Genomic DNA, 25,316 nt, shown 5'->3' with positions numbered 1-25,316 from the left:
CAAAAATGTTCCAAAAAAAAAACTGTCTTTCACTTTTTCAAGGCTTTAAGTTCTCTCAAATTTCTCGAATTCGGAATATATACAAAAACTAAAAACTATAACTATAAATCTATACCATAGGTAGTTTCATTATCGATTCTAAAAGATTGCCCATTAACTATGGAACATTCTGTATCTTGTTTGGATATTAACTGGTTTAATAGGTCAATTTAAACTTAATCTTAATAGTGTATCCAACTGTTTTTAAAGATTTTTTATTTGGGGGTTATTTATTTTTATTTAACTTTTCTTTCTTTTAAATATACGTACCATTAAAATCACATTCCATTCAAATTATAAAAATTATCAATTTTGGAATCAATTTTTATTTTAAAGTTTTATCATTTTGAATTTTTTTTTGGTAGAATTTTATCTAGGAAAAATTAGTTCTCACAATTCTTAAAATTGATTGATTGTTATTACCTATTCACAGATTTATCAATATTTAGATTGATCAAAGATAATTTAACTTGAGTCGAGGCAAAGAACCATATCTACATGATTGGCCACAAAGGGAACTTTTTTCTTAACGGGAAAATTTTACTACTCTTACTTATAAATTTCAGAAAAATAACTATTAATGAAAACCTACTTAAGAATATACTAAGTGGAGGTATACAATAACTAGAGTAAATTGTCCCAATTAATTTGTGATGGTTTTTTTTTTTTTTAGTTTCAAGAAGTAAATCACACTAAATTATAAGAGAAACCAAAAAGTCTTAAAAACAAAGGAAGTGGAAACAAACAATTGATTGAGTTAATTGTTGAAATACCATGTATAGACAATGTTGATGACTCTTATCACATTACAAATACATTCATGTCATACATACATAACTGATCTTCCCATACAATACATACTATACAATTGGCGCCTAATTTGCACCCTCAGGGATAAACAGTGATGTTTACGAAAAAATGTTTCAAATAAAAATTGTTAATTTTTTTATAAGGAACAGAACAAAAGTCCTACGTACCCAAGACCTAATTGACCTATGCTGCTCATTTACGAACTCGACCTCACTTTTTACGTCCTGATTACGCTGTAAAAATTTCAGGTTGATGTCTTTTTTCGTTTTTAATCTATCGTGTTAACAGACGGACGTACGGAATACCTATACCAAAATTTTGTTGGTAGCATCAATATTTTTAAGCATTTTACAAACTTGGGACTTAACTTAGTATACCTTGTATATTACATATATACATGGTATAAAAATACTAAAGATTAAAAACAAAAATTATGTTCTATTCTGCAATATTAAATGAATGCAGTTGTAAATCACAGGAACAAATTTCTGGCAAAAAACAAGACAACTTTTTATTTTGTGGAGCTAAAAATTACTATAATCTTGTTATAGAAGCTGCAGAGAAATTATACAAATTTAAAGTTACATAGTACACAATATGGTATTCTGTCAAATTCAATATACACAGGGTATACAATTTTGAAATAATAATATCAATAAGATTTGAATAATATAAAGAGACGATTCAGTTTCAGTAGTAGCATATTTAGTAAGATTTAAGATTCAATCGTATTAATATAAATAATAAGCTTTGAATACCCAAAATACGTAGTGGCATTTTAATCCTATTGTTGATAATCTGAAAACAAATTTAAGGCTATTATAAAAATATGAACTAATTTTTTATCTCAACTGTTGAATTTAAAATAAAATAGGTATATTAATAAAATTATGTATTTAACTTTGAAAGAATTCATAAATTTTAATCAATTTATTATTTTACAGATTTTTTTGAAATTTATGTCAAAACCCTTTCATCCTCGCTTCGAAAGTATTTGCCAATTCGGGAATGACAATATTTTATTATGATACCGACTATCTGATGATGAGTGGAAAATTTAAGGTACCAAATAATAGAGCAATACTATACTCATACACATTCAATTTGACATATTTAAAATTTTATTTTGTTTTTTTTAGTCCATATTTTAGTAAAATTGTGTTGCTTCAGTAATTTTTTTACCGCTTATACTGCACAGTTTATACTTTCACACTTTTCTTCCTTCTTCCGACTTCAAACAAAAAAGAAGGAGGTTCTCAATTCCACTTGGTGAACCTTTTGATGATTTTTTATCTATTTGAAAGCTGGTGCTTCCCATGTAGTCCCATTTCATTTTGGCCCAGTTCTGACAACGGCATCCATGAGAAAACCATAAAAGTCTTAAATTTGCATTAAGTATGCACGACAAGAGGACGAATAACTCAATAGCACGCCAACCAATTTCAATGATTCTTTTTGTTAGTGACAAATTAGTTAGTGTACTTCAGATTCACTAAAAATCACAAAATAAAAAAAAACTTTTAACAAAAAAAAACCTACTTCAAAATAAAAACTTTTCTAAAACAAATTAATATGCACTAAAAAGTAAAAAATAACGATAATATAATGTAGTTAAAATTATTGTTATTTTTGGAGTCGGTGTCAGCCAAGTTATTGTAGCAAACTGTTCTGTCAGAGTTGTTTCCTTGGCTGAAACCGACTCCAAAAACAACAATAATTTTAACTACATTATATTATCGTTATTTTTTTACTTTTTAGTGCATATTAATTTGTTTTGGAAAAGTTTTACTTTTGAAGTCAGTTTTTTTAATTTGTTTTGGAAAAGTTTTACTTTTGAAATCAGTTTTCTTTTTGTTTTTTAAAAGTTTTTTTTATTTAAATTTATAATTTTGGTCTAATATTTTTTAAACACTTTGTATGTTAAAGGTATTACATATTTAATGAATATTGCAAATATTCTTCTCAAATGACCAAAGAAGATTGAATTTAATTCCAATACCTTACACTTATAAGGTTGCATTAATGTCCGCCGGATAAAAATATTATATTTTGGTGTGTTTGTCGTTGTTTAAATAATTAGGGCATTGTCTTACCATAATCATACACATGATTAAATTCAAAAGTACATTCACCCTATAAATTTTATCAAAAATGCATCGATGTATATTTGTTGAAACCTGTTGAAAATAAAGAAAATCAATGGTAGGTACAAGTAAATAATATTCAATCAATAGTGAATGAATAGATACAACAATTTTTTGAGAGCTGTGTAGTTTGTATAAGACACACATTTTTAATAAAATTTTCGGTTCACTTTTCTTAAAGGACATCGAACATTTTTTAATAATTTACTGAAATTACATAGAAAATACAACTGTTCATTTATATTTGGAAATTCGTTAATAAATTTCAATTTTATTAACTTTGCAGTTGTTAAAATGTTTCTAGAATTATCAGATGCAACGTCGGATATTCAACAAAATTATATATTATAATACATTAAATTTATTATTTGAAATAGAAAGTATTTTAAACAGAAATGGATATCCACCAAAAAAACTTTCTAAACCAACTAAAACTTTTAATTGTTTTGTCCACAATGAGAAAATTATTAACATGTCGAAACTTTTATGGTATCTAAAATGTTTGTTCAGTAAACTCAATTACGATTGAAATTTATTTTCTACAAAATTCAGTTTCCAGGCAAATTTTAAGTAATTTTTGGATTATTCCTGTAGCCATTTGGGTTTTCTTATTGTGAGCGAATTAATGTCACTTCTGAATTTTTTTATTTTTATTTTATTAAATTGGAAACATAGAACGGGTTTCTTGAGCTCCCGAAAAGAAAAGGTCAAAATTTTGTTCCTGTCTCCAAACCTTTATTGAAATAAACTTAAAAAACATGTGTATAGTTAGAAATAAAAATATTGCTTTTCCATACATTATTTGTATTTCAAAGTTTATCTATAAATAGAAACAATAGCAGACATTAATCATTCTAATAGAGAAAATATATATCAATTAAATATATTAATATTAATTTTTCTTTACTATTTTCAAGTCATCAACATGATTCATCAACATTTATATTTTATTTTCATTTACATTTTGCATTCCCTTCATAATCAAATAGGGTCCACTTTTGCTTTTTTTAAATGGAACTATGAAGTATTTTTTTGTAACAAATCTGTTCTTTGCTGAAAAACAAATTTTTCCAAATCAATCTCGAACTCATTGATGTCCAAAATCAAACATTTTGAAAAAAAATCAAGGTATCCTACAAAATAAATCTCTATCTCTATATATTATAAGTTACTTTATTTGTTTGTTACGCTTTCACGCAAAAACTACTCAATGTTATTTAATGAAATTTGACAATAAAGACACAATCAAAACTACACCAGCGCTCTCAGTGGACTAATTTTCAATTTTTTACATGTAAATGGTAAAGTAAATGTCAAATTAAAATTTTGAAAAGTAACAATTAATTAAACTTGTAACAATTAATTAATAATTACATTTAATTTGGATAGAGAATACTATTAAATTTTAAATGATCATTATATACACAATCCATAAATGTATATGCCCATCCATACAATTATATTAATAAAGTATTGTGCTGTTTCTATGTCAACTAAACTCATCAAGATTACCGATTGATCGATCATTTAGTTTATAAATTAACCAGATTTCACATAAAAAGCATCATTAATGAGAAAACCGCTCGGTATGAATTAAGCACCAGCACCATAGACCTAATAGGCCACTCTCGCTTATTATAGTAAAATTATGATTATTATAATAAAATAAAAAGTATAAATATAATGTTAAACGTAAGTGAGTATAAAGGTATAAAGAAAAACCTTGGCTTTGATAATCACATATAATAACTAATTAACTTCTAGTTTATTAATAATGATTTATTTTATATTTACCTTATTTGAAGTACCTATTTATTTATTTATTTTTATTGTGACGGTCACGGTGACTGTGAAAATAAATCAATATATTTTCAAGGTACTTTTTATGATTGTTGTGTTGTATTATTGCAGCCTATTATTTTTATTTACAATATACTTAATTTGATGTATTAACGAATTTTCATTTGAAAATGAAGCTATTGGTTTTGTATCGTTATGAAGTAGTTTTGTAAAAATATTTTCAAATGACCGCCGATCTATTCGCCGAAGGTCAAAATTGGAACGAACATAAGGGCGTTAAGAGAAGGGTTAAAGGACAATTTTTTTAATTCTCCACCAATTAGTAAAATTGTTTTTGAAATCAACAAAGTATTTAACTTATTATAAAATTAATATATAATATGCACTGACTACAATTTTTTTTTTGTAGTCATTCAGACTCCCTTTGGCGTTTTTCATTCGCAGACACACCGTTAAAGATTAAGGCTTCGTTTTTTATCTTTTTTAATTTTAAGAGTTTCTCGAATAGTTTAAGCGAAACGTAAATTTAAAAGAAGTAAAGTTATAGGAAATAAAATTAAATATAATCTCATTCATCATGAGATCATATTTTTGATAATTTTAATATTTACAGAGAATTTTCGAGTTCAAAAATAAACAATCTAATGAAAACGGATAATTGAGTGGATCTTAATCTTCGAAAAACATAATTGGATTTTTCTACTTAAATCTTAGTAAGAATTTCATTTAGTAAGGTTGTTGTCTGGTTCGATGACACACCGTACATCGGGCTATGTAAATGGATATGATAATGAACTCTTAAATATAGGGATTCAAGTCTAAGTCGAAAGTCGATTTGAGTCTAAAACAGATTTGTTTTGCCTTTTTTCACAATTTCATTTTACAATAGTCATAATAACTATTTTGTAACGCCAACAAGCGATAATTGTATTTTGGATTCGCTTAGTTTACGCAGCTCTCATGTAACGAATTTTATAGGTATAGGCACTTTTGATTTTTAATGTTGCATATTATTTTAATACAAGGTAGGGAATTTGACTCGTTTGTTAAAAGGTACCTCTACCCGCGTTTATAAAAGGATATTTATTCTCAACTTGAATATTACTGTTAACAATTAGCTTTCAATATCGAATTCATATTATACCAATTATGATTATTAAAAATTAATATTTTACATAATTTTCTTATACACCTCTGACCAAAGACGTTTTGTTTTCGAGATAAAAAATGGTAGCGTGTAACTTATAATTGATTACAGTTTTTGCATTGTTAAATCAAAAATGAAAGTCTTTCGAGTATATAAACTTTTTTTATGATTTCGGATCAAGAAAACATTAATTTGGAATATTAATGATACACATCAAGAATTTTTAAGTTGATTCCTGACAAATATGAATTTTTGTATAAAACAAATTTTGTGGCAAGCAATTAGTCATTATACAAGTTTTCAAATGGATTGTTCGTAAAACTTTTATGAATGAAAGTACACTATTAATCAAATGTTTTCGATATCGTCTTGAAAAAAAAAAAGACTGCAACTATAATAGAAAAATTGACAAATGATATTTGCCAAAAATTTATCAAAAACCCGTTGTTTTCTCACATAATACACAAATTTTTTTTCTTCAAAATAAACAACCCTATATTGAACACAAAACAAGGATATATCGAATGAATGCCAAAATATTTTGTATACAGAATTTAAACGGTAAAATGTAAAGCGCCACAGGGGTGGTAAAAAGTATTAGACGACACTTGTACCATTTACAACAATATTTAAGTACGCGATAAATATTACCAACATAGGTTCGTAACGAATTGTGTTAACATTTTAACAAGGTCTTAACAAAAAAACAAATTCAGAACTACATATAAAATCAAATCCGTAACTAAAATACTTTTTCTATTTAAAATTTCAAACAAATATTACATTTTTTATCTCTTTTTTTTCTGCATATATAAATATATTTGTTGCATTTTAATTATTAAAAATGTATATTTTCTGTCATTGTTTATTTATTTTTTGTAGTGGGTGTTAAATTGATTTCACGTATGTCAATCATATAGGTAAAATATTTTTTATGAAAATGACACTAAATATTGAAAATATTTTCGATACGGTGTATATACTTTATGTATAGCTATTTGTGCCCTTTTTTTTCTGAATGTATATTTAAATTGATTTTTGGAAATTCTGGTTGTGAACAGAATTGGTTTAATATTTATTGTTCATAAATATTTCCGGTCAATAAATTTACATAAAATGGTTTTTTTAAATATATGAATAAATATTTAAATTTTTAAGTTTTTTCGTCGAAAATTACGAAGAGTTAGTTGTACTGTAAAATAAAGTCAAGTGATTTTCTCATGGATGCCGTTACCAGTACTGGACCAAAATAAAATGAGACCACACGTGAAGCACCAGCTTTCAAGAGTCCTTAAAATCGGTTCATCCAGTCAAAAGTTCTGAGGTAGCAAACATAAAAAAAAATACAGTCGAATTGAGAACCTCCTTTTTGTTTGAAGTCGGTTAAAAACTAATCGTAAAACTAAACTGGCAAATGATGCCGCTGGGCGAGAGCATGATGCATGTCTCTTATTTAGAATGGACTTTTTTTTAAAAATAATCTTAATAACGAAACATACATTCTATTAGTATATCATTTGGCTAAAAAAACTTTTAACGATTCTTGCTAACTTATTTTTATTTTTTACTCTTTTGTTGGTAGTTTTTGTTCGTTAACAAAAATATGCAAAATATGTCATTTTGAATCGAATTAAATGGTGTTTAATATGTTTCAAATATTAGAGATCCTAACACTAGTATAAGACACAAACCCAAAAGATATCAATGCGTGTATAACAACTGCAACCCAAGAAACATCAACGCGTGAATATAACACAATCCTTTACAAACATTATAAATTAACTTATTGATATTTGTCTCGTTATGAACAAAAATGATATAAAAACATTAGTTAAATTATTTTTCACCCTAGAATGAAAATATGATTGTTTTATTTGATTTGATTGATTTGTAAGGAAATTAACTTTAAGTTTTGACTTTAAGTTTTCCTCAGAAAATTTCTATGAATCTAGGTTAAAAAAGTCAAGAATTTTTCGTAATATATTATTTCAAGGAAATTTATATTAAATACTTGATTTTAGAGATAAGTGCTCGCTTCAGAATCGCTTAAATTTCCTTGAAATAAAATATTACGAAAAATTCTTGCCCTTTTTGAACTTAGTTTAATAGAAATTTTCTGAGGAAAACTTAAAATCAATTCTTAAAATTTCATGACAAATCAATCAAATCAAATATGAAAATAAAACAATCATATTTTCATTCAATGATGAAAAATAACTAATTATGAAAAATAAATATTAAACTATAATTTTTTAAATGCCAATACTATTCAATTTTCCTTAACGATTCTGAAAAAAGTTTATTATGATGGTAATTTTAAAATTATTTTGCAATTGCTTGTCAAATCTATTAAATTAAGTGAAAAAAAAAACAAAAACAAACAAAACGAATCAACGTGTGAAAAATGACTAATGAAGAAAATGAAATTTTAACCACAAAATTTTTATCACTTTTAATATAATATTTCAATTTTCCTTATCGATTTTGAAAATAGAATTTTATTACAATGAAAACTCTATAATTTGCAATTAAGTAAGTGCTAATGATGGGTTTGACTCATGAAAGTCATAAAATATAATTTTTTGTTTGTTTACATTTTGTTACATAATACAGTGCAACCTCGATATAACGAATCTGAAGGGAACCAGTAAATATTCGTTATATCAAGTAATTCGTTAATTTGAGGTTTGTTATATTGAGGTTAAGTTGGTCTAAAATTCGTTATAAAGAGGAAAAAAGTGTCGGAACCTCTCGCGACATGAATTACATACTATGGAGTATACTAACTGTCATATATTGGTGGGACTTTATACGTTATATAAAGGTTTTGAATTGACGAATTTCGTTATATAGAGGTATTTAAATTTTTTATGTAGTTGAAAATTCGTTATAAAGAGGCTGTTCGCAAAAAATATTCGTAATGTAGAGGTATATTTTATATTGACTCTTATGGACAATTCAAGGGGATTGCGAAAAATTCGTTAAATCGAGGAATTCGTTATATTGAGGTTCGTTATATTAAGGTTGCACTGTATATATAAATGGTTCATGCTCACATTAACAAGGACCATTGAATTCTTAACGATAAAAATCTTATAAAAAGTTTTCAATACCACTCGAACATAGTCTGATTTGGGGGAGGGGGTGTCAATTTCAAAAACTTTAGAAACGTTACTAAGTTATCATTTTTGGGAGGAAATGTAATGATAATTTTTACTGAATCTTCGCTCGAAAACTACTGAAGATATTGCCCTGTGGTGTTTTTTCTGGACAAATATTTAGAGTATTTTGAATACCTACATTAGTGTGTGTTTAACCCTCAATAAAATATCTTCTGAATTGGGGAAAAAATTCATCTTTTCTCAAAAAAGACTTTGGTATTTATATATATTTTTGATACTTTCAACTACATCCGATGCATTTTTTTTGGCCTGCGTTTTATTATAGATAAACCTTCTTGTTTTTTTACATTAGGTAGATCAAACGACAAAATCAGCTTTGACTTTTTTTCAGATCATAACTAAAATTTAGGTTAGGTTCCTAGAGCCCATTGTGATACCATATAAGTGTTTGACTACCTTTCCGCTGATAATTCCATGCACCTCCTTCATGCATATACCATACACTACACCAGCCCATCACAACTATTAATTAAGTTAATTTTGTTATGACGGGAATCGACCCCGTTACCCTAGGCATTATGCGGACGGAATTGGTTACGCCTTAACCAATTGAGCTACCTAAAAATAGGGCGGCTACTTAAAGTTACTCTTAATCCATTATAAAATTGCTCCTCAACAAATACTTTAGCTTACAGCTTACTTGCTTAAGCCAAATTGAAAATCCTAAAACGGAGCAAAACACAAAATGGTTTTTTTTTATTTTATTTTAAAATACATGTGCAACTGCTTTTTAGAATCTCATGCAATGAGGTTTATACTATAATAATTTTAACAATTTAACAATGCAAGTTTATAGCTATTTTTATTGTTAGTATAATAACAATATATCTTGTTAGTTAATCTTTTCATTTTGCCAATTAACAATTTAATTGTACAACTGTTTGTTGTTTTTATTTGTAATTAAAATTATTGATGGATTCTTTTCTCTTTAATTTTTAATTTAATTATCGAATATGTTATGTTTATATTAATTATTAAAGATATGACTGATAACAAATGTTGTTTCATACATGATACATTGACAGATATTAATGAATTTTTTCACCCACAATCATGGTCATTGGTTGATTACATCGTTTACGAAGAAGCAGTAAGTACTCGTTATGTAAAAAACCCATAATTTTTAATAGTTTTATTAAGGACGTTTAATAAAAAATTCTCAATGATTTCGTCTATACTGTCCATATTTTGCTTACTTATACTATTGCAGTATGAATTCTCACAATCAATAATAAACTACTTACAGAAATTTTGGGAAACAAGAAATATAAAGAATACTTACTGATGCTATTATACTTCATAGATCTGAATGAGTAAGGAGTATACAGAATGTTCGATTTACATCTAGGTTTATAAATATCACAAATATAACAGAATACATGCGTTAATCAATGCATCTAAGTGAGAGGTATTATTATATACATATGTTGAAGCCTCGATATGCGTTGAGATAGTTGTAAGACGCTTGGAGATTGGGAGTTTCTTAGTTGAATAGATGAACTACAAAAGATAAGCCACGATACAAGTCACTTTTGCAATTTCATATAACACGTATAATACCTCTTACTTAGATGCCTTGCTTAACAAATTTTATCAGTTTCTGTTTCATTAAATTTTTGTATACAATTAAAAAATAATATCACAAAAAAGATCTTTACAGAAATTTTTCATTTTGCGCTTTAATATATGCTTTATTTCTTTTAATTAACAAAAACAATATATTAAATCGATCGTATTTGTAAATAAACTGTTTCCAATTTCAATTACCTATCCGAAAAATAGAGTGTTTTTTTTATTCGCTTTGCATTCATAAAATAATTCGACAAATTGAATTATTTCATAATACAGAGAGAAACATAAAATTCTAAATAAAACATCTTTACAAAAACTACAACTTTTTCGCATGTAAAGTATAATAATTATATTAAATATTTATCAATGGTAAAATAGTGATAACATACTTGTAATATAATTTAGTTTCTTTAAAAACAAAAATCAACTATGTAATTGTGTTTAGGACATTTTTTTCAAACTAAAAACTTAGCCTGATAGGGGTACAAAAATTGAGAATAAAAATTAATGTTGAGGGGGTGTTTATATTGACTACAGCCGCCAACGTCTTTAAAACTATTTTTGTTCCTTAAAAAAAATAAACAACTTTTTTTGAAACATTTTTTCGTAAACATCACTGTTTACCCGTGAGAGCGTAAACTATGGGCAAATTGTATAATATGTATTATATGGGAATATCGGTTATATATGTGTCACATGTATGTATGTGTAATGTGACAGAGTAATCAAAACTGTTTATACGTAGTATTTCAAAAATTAACTTAGTCAATTGTTTGTTTTCACTTGTTTATATACACAGATAGTTCTCTTTATCTCTACCCTACAAGAATTCAATTAAATAATACAATTATGGTTGGGAAAAACATTCCTGGTATAAAATATAAGGATTATTAAAATCAATACAATGAATTTTGAGAAAATATTATTAAGAGTTGTGACATCCTATACCTGATTTGTGCAAATGTGTAAATTGTTATGGCAAATATCAAGGCAATATAATAACAAGACTCGCGCGTATATGGCATACCTTAATAAAAATTTATTAAAAGATGTATATAATTTATTATTATTATATGTGTGACGCATGCGCAACAAATAATATAAAGGGCACAATATTGTAAAATATATATAATAATAATATAAATATATAAATGCGTGCATCTCACTTGAGGCATGAAATTAAACACAAATGAGTTTTTGCATTCTTTAAAAAAAAAACTCATATAGGTTTATATTGTACAGCAAACATATATGTAGAATCTTATTAGAGGTGTATGCTAAGATGAAATACAATGTATCTTAAAAGTTATGACACCTATTCATTACATATTCCCTTATTTACTAAAATTTTATAAAATCTCTTACCTAGAATGAAAGAAGTCTATTATACTAAAGTAATCCTTGAAGACAGCTTAAAAAACTGATATAAGTTCTAAAAATTTAGATTTTTGAGATGTTGGAGAAGTTAAAGTTTAAATATAAGAAGAAATGCTTACGGAAGGTTGTATCAATTCTTCGGAAACTTATATCGACTGATGAGAAGAAGTCACTTTAGAGAATTTTATTTTATTTTTAAAAAGCTTCTTCAATGAGTCCCCACAAAAATAAAATTTTGTCCGTCAATTTTTATAATAAAGCAAGTGAAAACAAACAATTGACTGAGTTCATTGTTGAAATACTATGTATAAACAGTTTTGATTACTCTGTCACATTACACATACATACATGTCACACATATATAAATGATATTCCCATATAATATACATACTGTAGAATTTGCGCCTAATATGCGCTCTCACGGATAAACAGTGATGTTTACGAAAAAATGTTTTAAACAAAAGTTGTTAATGTTTTTATAAGGAACATTTTTTATATTTAAACTTTTGTACTATTTCTAACAGTTTATAAGATGGGCCATACGGACCCAAGACCTAATTCATCTATGTTGCTCATTTACGAACTAGACCTCACTTTTTACTTCCACAGACGGACGGAAGGACGGACAACCGGAAATGGGCTAATTAGGTGATTTTATGAACCCCTTTATCAAAATTTTGTTGGTAGCATCAAAATTTTTAGGCGTTACAAACTTGGGACTAAATTTAGTATACCTTGATATATATTACATATATACATGGTATAAATATATCTCAAAAATATCAAAATGTATATCTCAAAAACAGGAATGCTTTGTGACTTTATGTCGGTGGAGACGGTAGAGATTTTGAACTGAACCATTAGAATCAACAGTTTCAAAAATTTGATGTTTAAATTTCATACGTATCCATAAAATTATTTATTTGACAAAACTGAGCTAAAAATATGCCTTGATTTTATTATTTTCGTACTACGACCAAGATTATCTTAAATGTGAAAAACAGTCCAATGAAAAAAACCATTTTTGAAATACTCGTTTCCTATATGCTTATATATTTAATCGTTAACAAGTGTGTTGTATTATATATATTTCAATATATTGAATACAAAAAACCATACCTTGTGTTAATATTGTATTTACAGAATGTAACAGACTAATGTATACAAAGTATAAAGAAAATTATGATTTTTACTAAAATATTTATCAACTGGATCGATTCGCCCATAAGGATCAATTTAATTATGGTGGGAGCGCAAATAAATGCATTGCACATAGTAGCAATTGATTTACTATTAAATTTAATTGCGTTTCCACCATATTTTTTTATTGCATTTTTATAGATATTTTTTAAATAATAAAATGTAACTGATCTCTGCCTGTTTTTTCGTTATTGTGATTAAAACTCATTTATATGATTAACGTGAATCAAGAATAATGAACATATAACAAGACACATATAAAAGTAACAAAACTGAATCAAATGTACCATTGGTTTCAAAATGTTTGTATTACTCATATGAGCCGTGTGAAATGATTGTGTATAATATATACACAACCATACCGATGAAAAGAACACGAAGATGTTACCCAAATAACGTATGCCAGTGGTCAAAAAATGACAACGTCCTAGATCGGATGGTTTAAGATTAGACCCGACCTAATTTTGGATCAATTCTCAGCCACTGTTTAATTTTTTGTTTTTTTTCTATTTGTGTAAATAAATATACATAATATACGTTAATCCATTGAGCTGTACAATCTCGCCCTCAAATTTTATGTGGTATAATGTCTTAATATGGAAATAGCTATATTAAGACATTATTAAGCTATTATATAAAAAGTACAAAAAAAAATGAAACAAATATTTATTTGGTTTTATTATAACAGAGGAATAATGAAGAAAATGGTGAATCAAATTAGAGAATGATTAAATTTCTAGCAATTATAATATTGATAATCTCTAATATTACAATTAAACATCGATATCGACTTTATACTGTTACATTCTGTATAAAAACATACACACATATCGTTACAACAATATATTTGTCGGCATTTTAAACCATTTTATGATTTTAATCGATATGTAATAAAATTTTTAAATAATATTATTTTAAATTAAATGCCATGTATGACCTGAAAACATTTTTATCATAATTTAATATTCTAATAAATAAGTATTTTATTACTGTTTTTTTTTTACCTTTTTTTAAATAATTATCTTTTATTAATACATTCGATTGAACTTTTTTTTGTTTTTTTATATTTATTCTATCGGATTCTATTACCTAATAGCCATTTTACAATGAACAATTTCTTGTCCATGGAATTCTTCAATCTTGTACTAATATTATATTGTGAACCTTGTATAAAAAACACTAATTTTACTAATAATTTGTTTTTGAGATATCGTTACCTAAAGACAACGTTGTCAAGTTAAAAGTATAACTAAAATTGAGAATTTATGAAAAAATATTTAAGAACTCTCTTTCATATTCCTCATTTGATCTCATGTCAGAAAAAACAAAATTTTGATCAAAAGTTCAAAAAAAGTCTCTCTGAAAATGTTGATTTTATCGACAAACAAAATATATAGTTTATTATCGTAGATCATTTTCGTGGTAAAATTTGAAAAATATATTTTTAAATGGATAAATAAAGAAATAAATCGAATTGACAAATTAATATCTAACTAATAAAGTGCTCAGAAGGTATTGGACAATAAATTATTTAAGTATAAAAACCTATTTTATCAATATGAGTTTCAAGTTAATTTTCTTGAGTAAATATATAAAATGAGACCGCTTTCCTCTATTTTACATTAGAATGCACACATTTTTCTAGACAATCTCATTTCAAAAGACGAAAATGGAAGGGTATTTCGCATTTTTTTCGACAGAATTATTTGTACATTTCGCTTTATATTTGCTTATTGGTGCAATTTTTCTTTTGAATTCAAATATTTGACAATAAAAAAACTATACCAATTTCAAATTGTCTATTCGAGAAAAATGCTTTCACTCCCGTATTGAATAAATGTGTCCTTCAAATGTGATGTCACTGAGGAAAAAATCCTTAAAAAATCATTTCAGAAGTTTTTAGTATTGAATAAATCAATTAATTCTTAGAAAATTCATTTACAAATATTGAAATGATTGAAAAATAAATATTGATTATAAATAAATAAATAAAAAAAATTTCGTAATTATATAACCATTATTATTTAATTAATTAAACTAATATTTTATTTATTTATTAATATTAGTCATATACTATTTATTAATATCATATACTTTTTTTTATTCTTATTGTATTTTAAACTCCGTTAGTGAATTACACACAAATTACTAAAAATTGAACTAATATGAAACAAACGTGGACCAAGAATTCTTAAATTTTTGGAATGTGTTTGTTTAATAATTATTAAATAAAGTACATATTTTCATTAAATTTAAGAAAATTTTTTCGATATATCACAAATTTTCACTTTGATATTTTTTTATGTGATCAAGTACGTTCAAATAAGAGGTTAAGAGAATGTTAAAAAAATTTCCAAAATTTACCAGAAAGGATGGCCATGAATTGGTTTGCATTTACTATTTTTTTACTATCTTTAATTTATGGTTCAAAATGACGATCATAGATGGCGTCACATTAAATTTAATATTTTTCAAAATATATCTTTATAAATTATATAGCTTATCTGTTATTCTGATGTATGAGCTATTTTGTTTTAGAGTTTCATTCAAATACATTCGGTAGTTCTTACATAAAAGCGTAATAAACATACAAACAAACACACATCCTTACTTTCACATTTATAATATTTTTTTTTAATTCAGTTCATATAATTAACATACAACGGACCGATAAAGTATAAGAAAAGAAATAGTTCGTATATATCTTAAAAAATGTTTTTGGAAATGCTTTAAACAACTAAAATTTAATCAAAAAGTTAGGAAAATTTAGAAAGTGGCGAATTTTTTTACCTAGAGTGTATAAATATAAATTTTTAAATTCATAGATTTAATTTTAAATAAATATTGATTTCAAAAAAAATTGTTTTAACATTTTTTCAATCTTACCTACTTTAAAATAAAACACAGTCAAGGTTTAACATATTGTCAATTGTTTGAGGATGTTTATTTACAATTTTTTTCATTAAATTTTTCTTTAAAATATTTAATTTTTAAGTTCAAAGATTAATTTTATAATATTGACTTCTTGATGATTAGGTTTAATACGTTTTAGAATTATTAAAATCAAAATTTTGATGAATTTTTATTATTATTATAAGATAATTATATCTATGAAAAAGAAAAAAACAGGCTAATAATCGAACTTTGGAAGTAATTTTTTACACACTCCTGAATATTAAAAGCAATCCATTAAGCTCTCGAGATGAAATTCGAAACTGAGCAATTCATATTTTTTTACTTAGAAAACATGTTTTATAGATAAGTTCATATTTCGAAAATTAATTTTAAAAAGTCACAAAAAAAAATTAGATACGATTTAAAAGAGATAAAATTACTTTAATTTATAATAGAAAATAATAGCCCTTAATATCTTTTTTCTCATCGTTTCCGCCAAACTTTAAATCTTCAAATTTCGTGATCATTTTCGAATTCCATTATAATAATTGCTTACGATAATAATTCTATAATTACGATAATAATTCAATACGATAAATAGCAAGTAAATAACTACAATATTTTATACAAATTTATTTAGTTTCATCGTTTGTAACTTCTCTAAAATTGAAAATAGGTTTTCACCTTTTATACAGTGAGTCTCACTTTTAGTGTAAATATTATCAAAGATAAAAAATGAGAAATATAGAGCATTTCGTATTAAATTTCGATTTTTTCCAATTTCCTAGATCAATTTTTGTATTATATAAATACATATGTATTTCCACAACCATGTAGTCATCATCAGTATGAATTAGCTAATCGTAATTATTTTTATAGTGCATGTTAATCGCTCTTAATTTGGTGACGTAAAAGATCTAGGAAATTATAGGGGAAAATCAAAATTTAACTCATTTTGAGTGTAACCGCCCTCGTATTTTGGGTTATAGAGACGAATTTAAATAATTTTTGTTGCAATATGTACTATTCGAGTAGATATATAAGATGGTCTAAAAGCTGACCTGAAGCTATCATTTCATGGCCTCCTATGATTAAAAATCAAGAAATTAAATTAGCCATTGTTATATTTAAAAAGCTGATGATATAATCTGGTTCTTCATATCTCAAACACTTAAATATGAAGTTTCATAAAAATTTGAGCATAAAACGAAAAAAATATATATTATTAAATATTGAAAACTGGCGTTTAATTGTTTGTTAAGATCGTTAATCATTATTCAAGCAATTTACTTCCAAATATCGAAATATCAATTATTTTCTAGGGGGCTTGATAGTTCGATGATTCGTTATGAGTCTGTTGTATATTGCTTGAATATTTTTTAACAAACAATTTAACATCAATTTTAAATACTTACTAAGTGTTATTCTTTTCATGCCCAAATTATGAAAAAATTTAAGGAACGCTTCTAAAACTTCTTATACAATTAACTTAGTGGTTTGAGATATAAGAGGACACTAGACAACGATCATTCAAGACAATTATATATAAACGATTGAATAAAAGTAAGGAACATAGGTTTTACCCTACGTATGTTGCTTGCTCTGCTCTGTTACCTATAATAAATAAATTTTTACAATCGAATTGTTTAAATATTAACAATAATTGTTTTAAATGTTGTATTTAGATTTTTGTATATATTTTAATAAAAATAAATAAATAAATAAAATTATATTCTGATAAAACAATGCTTTATAAATAATTCATTTGTTTAAAAAAAAAATAATAAAGAACGATATAAAAGAATGAAATAAACTCTATAAGCAATGATGCGATGGCATTATTATATATTAACGAGATTTTCGAAACAAAACCTAATACGGTTGCTTGTTTTATATCATATGTATATTATACAGTATGTTGAATAAGTCAATCGAAAAACAGGATGGGGTGGTAGAGGAATGTACGATTTTAAAAACGCTGTAAAAACAGACAGCCATCAATTTTTTCAATAACCTAAAATGCATAAATAAGTATTTAAGAAAATTAAATAATTTGAATTGTTAAGTTAATTTAAGTTATAAATCAGTTACATCATACAACGTTTTCTAATTGTTCAAATTCTTCAAAGTATCATGAATAACTTGGTCATCTGAATGGACGTCATCTTCCTGGAGTTGTTTTTTAACTCATTTTCAGATTTGGTTAATTTTCTTGAATTCTTTTTAATATAAATTGTTTAAAATTCAAATTACTTAATTTAATTAATTATACAATTTATATTTCACTTGAAATTACAATTTTTAGTAATTTTCTGCTTTTTTTCATACTTTAAAACGATAAAAAACTAGTTTGAAAAATTGATGAATTTTTGTTTTACAGCTTTTTCAAAATCGCATACACTTCTTCAGCATATACGTCGTGTTTATTTAGTGCATTTCATGAAGTTGTGCATTTCATGAAAGGATTATACGCTTTACTAAAAATGCACCCACTTGAAATATTATGCCATCTTTTTACACTATCTGCATAACATAATTGTGTATTTCATGAAGAGTGTTATTACGCTGCGCTCTTAGTAAAAGATTACATAATTTAATCATGAGATTAGGTAGATTCCAAAGTTATAAAGTATTTAAATTATCAATTATTTATAGAAATGTTGACTCTTCTAATGCCTTATATCAAAAAAGACCATCACACGCTAACAGTCCAAGTGAATAAAATGATCCCCAAAACTAATGTCTTAGTAAATTATTCATATTTTTAACGTCTATTATTATTTGTTATGACATATTTAAATAATTTTTAAGATTAAAAAAAAAATCAATGACAGTACATACACAGGATACCCTTTGCTAAAAAATTCAAAATAGTTTTGCAACAGAATGTCAAAAATTTCACCATTGATATTTTATTCTAATTCAATTTCAAGTTTAACGACATAAAATATACGCCTGTCTTTCATACAACTTTTCTAAGAATTTTTTTTTTAAATAATGACTCAAAATTATGACTCAAGAAATTGTAAATCAAAATTTTTTTAATAATTTTATATATGACCATATCAGGGTGTATCATTAATATTTCCAAAAAAAAAAATCAACTTTTTTACGGCAATAAGAAAATCAAGGTCCATATACAGGATGTTCTGTGACTCGATGGTCATAGCTTAAGAGTGTATTCTCTTTATTTTAAGTTAAGTGCCTTTTGGACTTTTGTCCAAGATCCAATATTTCGAGACCTATGGTACTTTTAAATTTAACCAATAAAGTAAAGACATTATTGAGTAAAGTAGTTATTAATTAAAAATTATTGTACCACTTTAATCAACAAACTTTATTAGTTAAATTCAATAGTGCGCATAAATCCTGAACTATTGGGTTTTGGACAAATGTCCAAAAGGCACTTTCGACTTAAAATTGTTCAGAGAATACACTAATAAGCTATTATCATCGAGTCATGGGACACCCTGTATACATATTTTTAAACACTTTTCATTTTCAATATATTCGATCATAAAGTTACGAAAAAGAATATTAAAATAGTAAGTAAATAGCTAAAACTTTAATTTAATGTGGAATATAATTAATCATCATCTAAGTTTCTATTTTAAAGGTAAATTTTCATTAACCATATGTTACCTTTTTTTCTTATTTCCTTGGAAGGAAAGTCTTATTAATTGTTTTGCAATATAAATGATACCTATTTAATATTGTAGTCTACATATCAAAATAAATTCATACAATTCAAATAGAATACTAGAATTTCACTATAAATTAATTTAATTTATTTATTTTATTTCTAGAGATGTAATGAAAAATTAAATACATTGGCAATATCTGTGATGAATCAATGGCCTGGTGTCAAATTACGTGTAACCGAAGGTTGGGATGAAGATGGTCATCATTCGGCTGGATCGTTACATTATGAGGGACGTGCCGTTGATATTACAACATCAGATCGTGATCGTTCCAAATATGGAATGTTGGCACGATTAGCTGTTGAAGCTGGTTTTGATTGGGTATATTATGAAAGTCGTGGTCATATACATTGTTCAGTCAAATCAGGTAATTATAAATTACAATATTATTATATAGGGGACAGTTGGATATCGTACCACTTCTATTTATTTAAAAATTTAGTGCATTTGAAGATGTCATTGAATCAATGTTAATTGTATTAGTATAGCAAAACAGAATATTAACTGGGCAATTTAGAAAGTGCTACGATTTAACAAGCAGTACGATATAGGCAACATCCTTCTTAAGAAAATAAGGAATGTATTAATTTGTGTAAAATTTTCGTAAAGTTTTACTCAAGTTTTTCCGATATCTCTGTACGGCTTATGAGAAATTAAAAAACCAAACCTTTTGTTTTTACCAAAAAAAGTTTTTTATTTTTTTTGCACAGTTTTTAATTTTAGTATAATTATAAAGCTTAAAATTTGAGGAATATTGATAAAAGTTTCTTATATTAATGGGGACATTTTTAAAAGCACTTATTGACTAAAGAAAACCAACATTTATTACGACTTCTTCTAATAATTTTGATACCGAAAAACTTAAAAGGATAGATCAGCAGTTATTTTGCAAGCAATCTCAACAATATTGATTCCTGTTTGCATCCAAGTATTCAGAAATACTCCCTAAACTTTAATTTACTGATCTCTGACCAACACATGCTGTTTATAAAAGAAACAGTTTTGAAGAAAAGAAGATGCAATCAACCAAACTGTTCGCAGTACAAAAGCTTTTTTAATATTTACTTCCATTTCTGACCATAAAAAGTAATCACCAAAGCTACCCATTTAAATCAAGTTCAATTGCTTTTAATCAGGAAATCAATTTTTTTGTATCAACAGTTATTTTTTGTTTAAATGTTGATAACACAACGACCTCTGATGATACTTTTTTTTTCTCTTGTTGTCATCTTTAATAACTATATACGCAATAAATTAGCATACGTGTTTTTCAAGTATGCATAAACAACGATATTTTTAATTTATGAATTACCTATTCGGTTTTTTTTTTTATATAGGTATATTAAATAAAAAAAAGACTATTTATTATTTATGTAAGAAGCAACAGAAAAAGAATGTTTATATCATTCATAAAAGACAACAAACCAAAAACAACAAAAAACCATACAAACGCATACTTACTCTCAAGTTTTATATGAAATTATGTACAGTACACAGTGTTTTTGTTGTTTTGTTTTTGTAATGTTGGTACTTCTTGTTTTTTTATGGATATTTTTGTTTGTACTCATTTTGTGTATAGCTGCTGGACTCTATATATTATGTTTGTAAAATCTTTGACTCTATGCATATATGAAGAAATACAATTGTTTTTTTGGTTTGTTATTTAAATTTATTAATATTTGTAGTGAAAGTTTTTTTTGGTATTTATAAACAAATATATTTAATAACGGAAGTTTATTACTTCAACTTTTGTTTGCTTCTTTATTATATAGAGTAATAAGGATTAGTAGTATTAGTAAAACGGTGACCGAAGCCTGGCAAGTCTACCTTTCTAGCAAACCTAGTTAATTTACTCTAACATTGTGACCATCGTCAATCTTCTCTTCTTTAATATACAGGTCTTTTTTAAGTTATTTTTGGGTCTATAGACGCACGTCTTACGCAAACATTAAACTTGACCTAGGTTTTCAGACTCAGTGAAAAGCGCAGTCTACTGCATAACTGGCAACAGAAAGAAGAACACTTTAAATTAAAAATTTGTTTTTGATTAAAGAAGTAACATTTTTTGTTCGAAATATTTTCCCGCAAACCCTACAGACTACCAAAAAACGGACTGAAAAGTTGTCCCCCGAAATTGTTTTTTCGTATGGCTTCAGCAGAATCTAGGCACACTTTCAAAAAAGTTTTCCAATAAAAGTAGTTTGTTTTTCTATAAAGACCATTTTTGTTCAAATTGAATGAAGAAATGAGCAAAAGGCTATCATATGAAGTTTCTTATAGGGTCTTATAGGGTATTTTGCTGTCAAATACTGTCTTAACTATTCGGTTCACAAAAAATGTTTCAAACAAATTTTATAAATTTTGTGCTTTTATAAAGAAGATCTAAAACCAAATGTTTGTACAATTTAAAGTGTTCGTCTAATATTTGCCAGTTATGAATTAAAGGGAAGTTTTAATTGAACAGGAAAACTGACATTGAATTCAACATCAGTATAAGGTGTGTGTGTTTCCCGCGTATGCCATGTTAAAAAAGACACCCTGTAGAAGATAAGAGACAGGTCAGAGCTCCTTTTAAACAGTCTTATAAAAGGTTGGCATATTTTGATCAAGTGACAAGCTAAATTAAGTTAGCAACTGGGAGATAGTTGAGGTCTAAGAGGTCCTTTTTGGTCTGAAGTGACTATTAAGTTCATGTCTGCAGCGAACGAGGATATTTAATTTCTGAGTAATATTGCGAGTAACTACTATTTTGCATTGCCGCACGGTATTAAGAATAAGTTCTAATATGTCTAAACAAGGGACGTGACTTTGAGGGTTCTTTGATAATTCGGCTCCACTGAAGTATGAAACTGATAGCAAAATCTTTAATTATCCAATATTTATAAACTATACGACTTATTAAGATGGTCATTATCTAGAAATATAATCTTTACAATAATATTAATCTGCAATCTTGAGTAAGTACTTTGTCTTTAGGCAAGCATCTTTTGTACACCTGTTCACACATTGTCCAAGATTTTTGCAAGTGAATTAAATAAATTTAAAGCTGCTGCAGAATAATACAATTGCAATTTTAGCGTGTTAACAAGATATTTGTATATATTTGTACCTAAAAAAATGACATCTCGTCTATATGTTTTGTAACAATAATTGCTAAAATAATCAATTTCCTTTAAAAATGATACTTGTTAATTTAATGATTAAAAGTATCATTATTAAGATTGTAAGCTAAGCTACTTTATATAGGGAGTAACTTTTAAAGTTATAAGAAGTCATAATAATAAAACGTCGTTTTTTAATGTCTTTTCTAAGTAATTTTATTAATGATTTGTAAAATTATAATTATATGTTACTTTACTTAAGTAGATATACGTAAAGACACATATAGGCTTAGAGTTATAGATATAAAAACAACCTGAGGAATGTAGGAAAAAAGTAATGGGCGATACTCAATGCCTTGTTACATAAAACGGAAACAATCTTCCATAATTTATTGACCCATCAAGTCAAGGAATCAAATACCGAATATTTTACGTGCAAGAACCTCAACTACTGGATCTTCTTTCAATAAAGTCTATCATTTATGTGTGTTCTCGAAATAATAATCGAAAAAAAATGGGATAATTTGATAATTATATAAAAGAAACAAATTAAACCAATTAAATTATTTTATAGTCTTTATAAAGTCCCTTCCATAGTTCCATATTATTAAGTGACACCTACTACGGTTAACTGACTATCATTGGTGTGGCAATGAACAAAATTTTCAATTTTGACATATCCATATCTACTAAATTAGCCCTCAAACCGAAATTTGGAATAAAAAAAATAAAAAAATTTAATACTGTATATAAATATCGATATATGATGTATTGACTTTCGTCATTCATTGAAAATTTGCCTTTTGGGTCAAATGAACTCGCTACCGAACGATTTATAAATTCTGATTTCGAATAACCCATATTGTTTTATAGAGCTGCTTATGAAATCCTTATTTGATATCATCTGAAAACTTTGATTAGGAGATCATTTTAAATGCTTCAATTTAGGTACTGAAGCACTTATAAAAAGTTGGTGTTTAACTGAAGCTCGCTTATTATACCTTCAACTCCTTGACTATAAGTATTTTTTACGTGTATATATGTTTTATAAATTGGTGTGCTATGTTTATTTATACTTTCGTAAACATTCTCATAAACTTCGCGCATAATAATACTTATTATTTACTGCTAAAATAATTAAAATTAAGTTTATATTAAACATAAAGAGTGAGTATTATAGGCAGCTTTGTACACTGTTATATTTTATTTAAAATTCAAATTAAGATTCCATTATTTTCAAATAAATTATGCAATTCATGATTTCATCATTCTGAATCTGGACCTGTTCTCAAATCCTGGTGGAATATTGATAAATTAATCGGCGCGAATATTGGCGCATTGAGAAACGGGCTGTTCTTTTTTGAGTTTTTTGATGATTTGTAAGTTATTATACTTAAACAAACGTAACAGAATACGTTAAAAATGATACTAAAAAAAGTACATTTTTCAATCCTTCCCACTTCTGCAAACCTCCACCCATTTTTGTTCGTACTTTGTTGCCCATGATTATTGTCCAAAATACAAACGCGAAAAACTCTTATTTTCATTTCAGTAATATTTTGGTCAGTCATGATTAAAACCTAAATATTTACTGATTGTTTACTTCTAAAATGGGTTCATGGTAATTACACTTCCCGTTACCTCCACCATTAAATATATTATAAACAAAGTTGTAAAATTATGTGTTATGAATAAATAGTCGTAACTAAAAGTTTTTCTATATGAAATGTGTGTGTGCAAACGCCAAAGAGCGCGTCTTTTTTTGAATTTGGGACTTTGGGTTTTTGAGAAAAATTGTTGAGATTTTAATATAATATTATTAAATAACTTGTTAAAATTCAAACTGGTAGCTGCCTTCTAGGTTCACATTAACTTTCTTTAAATAAATTTACATTCCCTATATCAATACGGTATACTTTACGTTCAAAAAATGAGTGGCGATTATAAATACGGCAGTGTGAGTGACAGGGGCATTATGGCTGACCAGAACAGAACCATGGCAATGCATTATATAAAAAAAAAAACAAAGCTGATTGTTAAAAAATATTAATATTGTATTTGGTGGGTATAATTGTTAGTAGTAACTTAAACTTACATAAATGTTGTTATGATTATTGCTTATAGCATGTTCATAATTTTATGACCACTTATAATTTTTTTTAACTTATATATGTTGTGTTTTATGTACTGTGTGATAAGTGATCTTTGTTATATACAGAATGTTCGATTTACATCTAGGCATAAAAATATCACGAGTATAACAGAATACATGCGTTAAGCAATGCATCTAAGTGAGAGTTATTATATACATGTGTTGAAGCTTCAATATGCGTTAAGATAGCTGTAAG

At 26.3% G+C, this 25,316-nt stretch overlaps 1 protein-coding gene across 1 annotated transcript in view; it reads left to right on the top strand.

Annotated features, from left to right (window-relative positions):
• The window catches only part of LOC123302286 (sonic hedgehog protein A), a 95,269-nt gene that overhangs the window by 53,508 nt on the left and 16,445 nt on the right, over nucleotides 1–25,316 (top strand). The window contains exon 2 of the mRNA XM_044885158.1: nucleotides 19,973–20,234. Coding sequence (XP_044741093.1) covers nucleotides 19,973–20,234 — 262 coding nt within the window. The remainder of the gene's footprint in view (nucleotides 1–19,972; nucleotides 20,235–25,316) is intronic.

Source organism: Chrysoperla carnea, chromosome 1, assembly GCF_905475395.1.
Source record: "Chrysoperla carnea chromosome 1, inChrCarn1.1, whole genome shotgun sequence".
Taxonomy (NCBI): domain Eukaryota; kingdom Metazoa; phylum Arthropoda; class Insecta; order Neuroptera; family Chrysopidae; genus Chrysoperla; species Chrysoperla carnea.
Note: the sequence above shows the minus strand (reverse complement) of the source record. Positions and strands in the feature narration are given on the sequence as shown.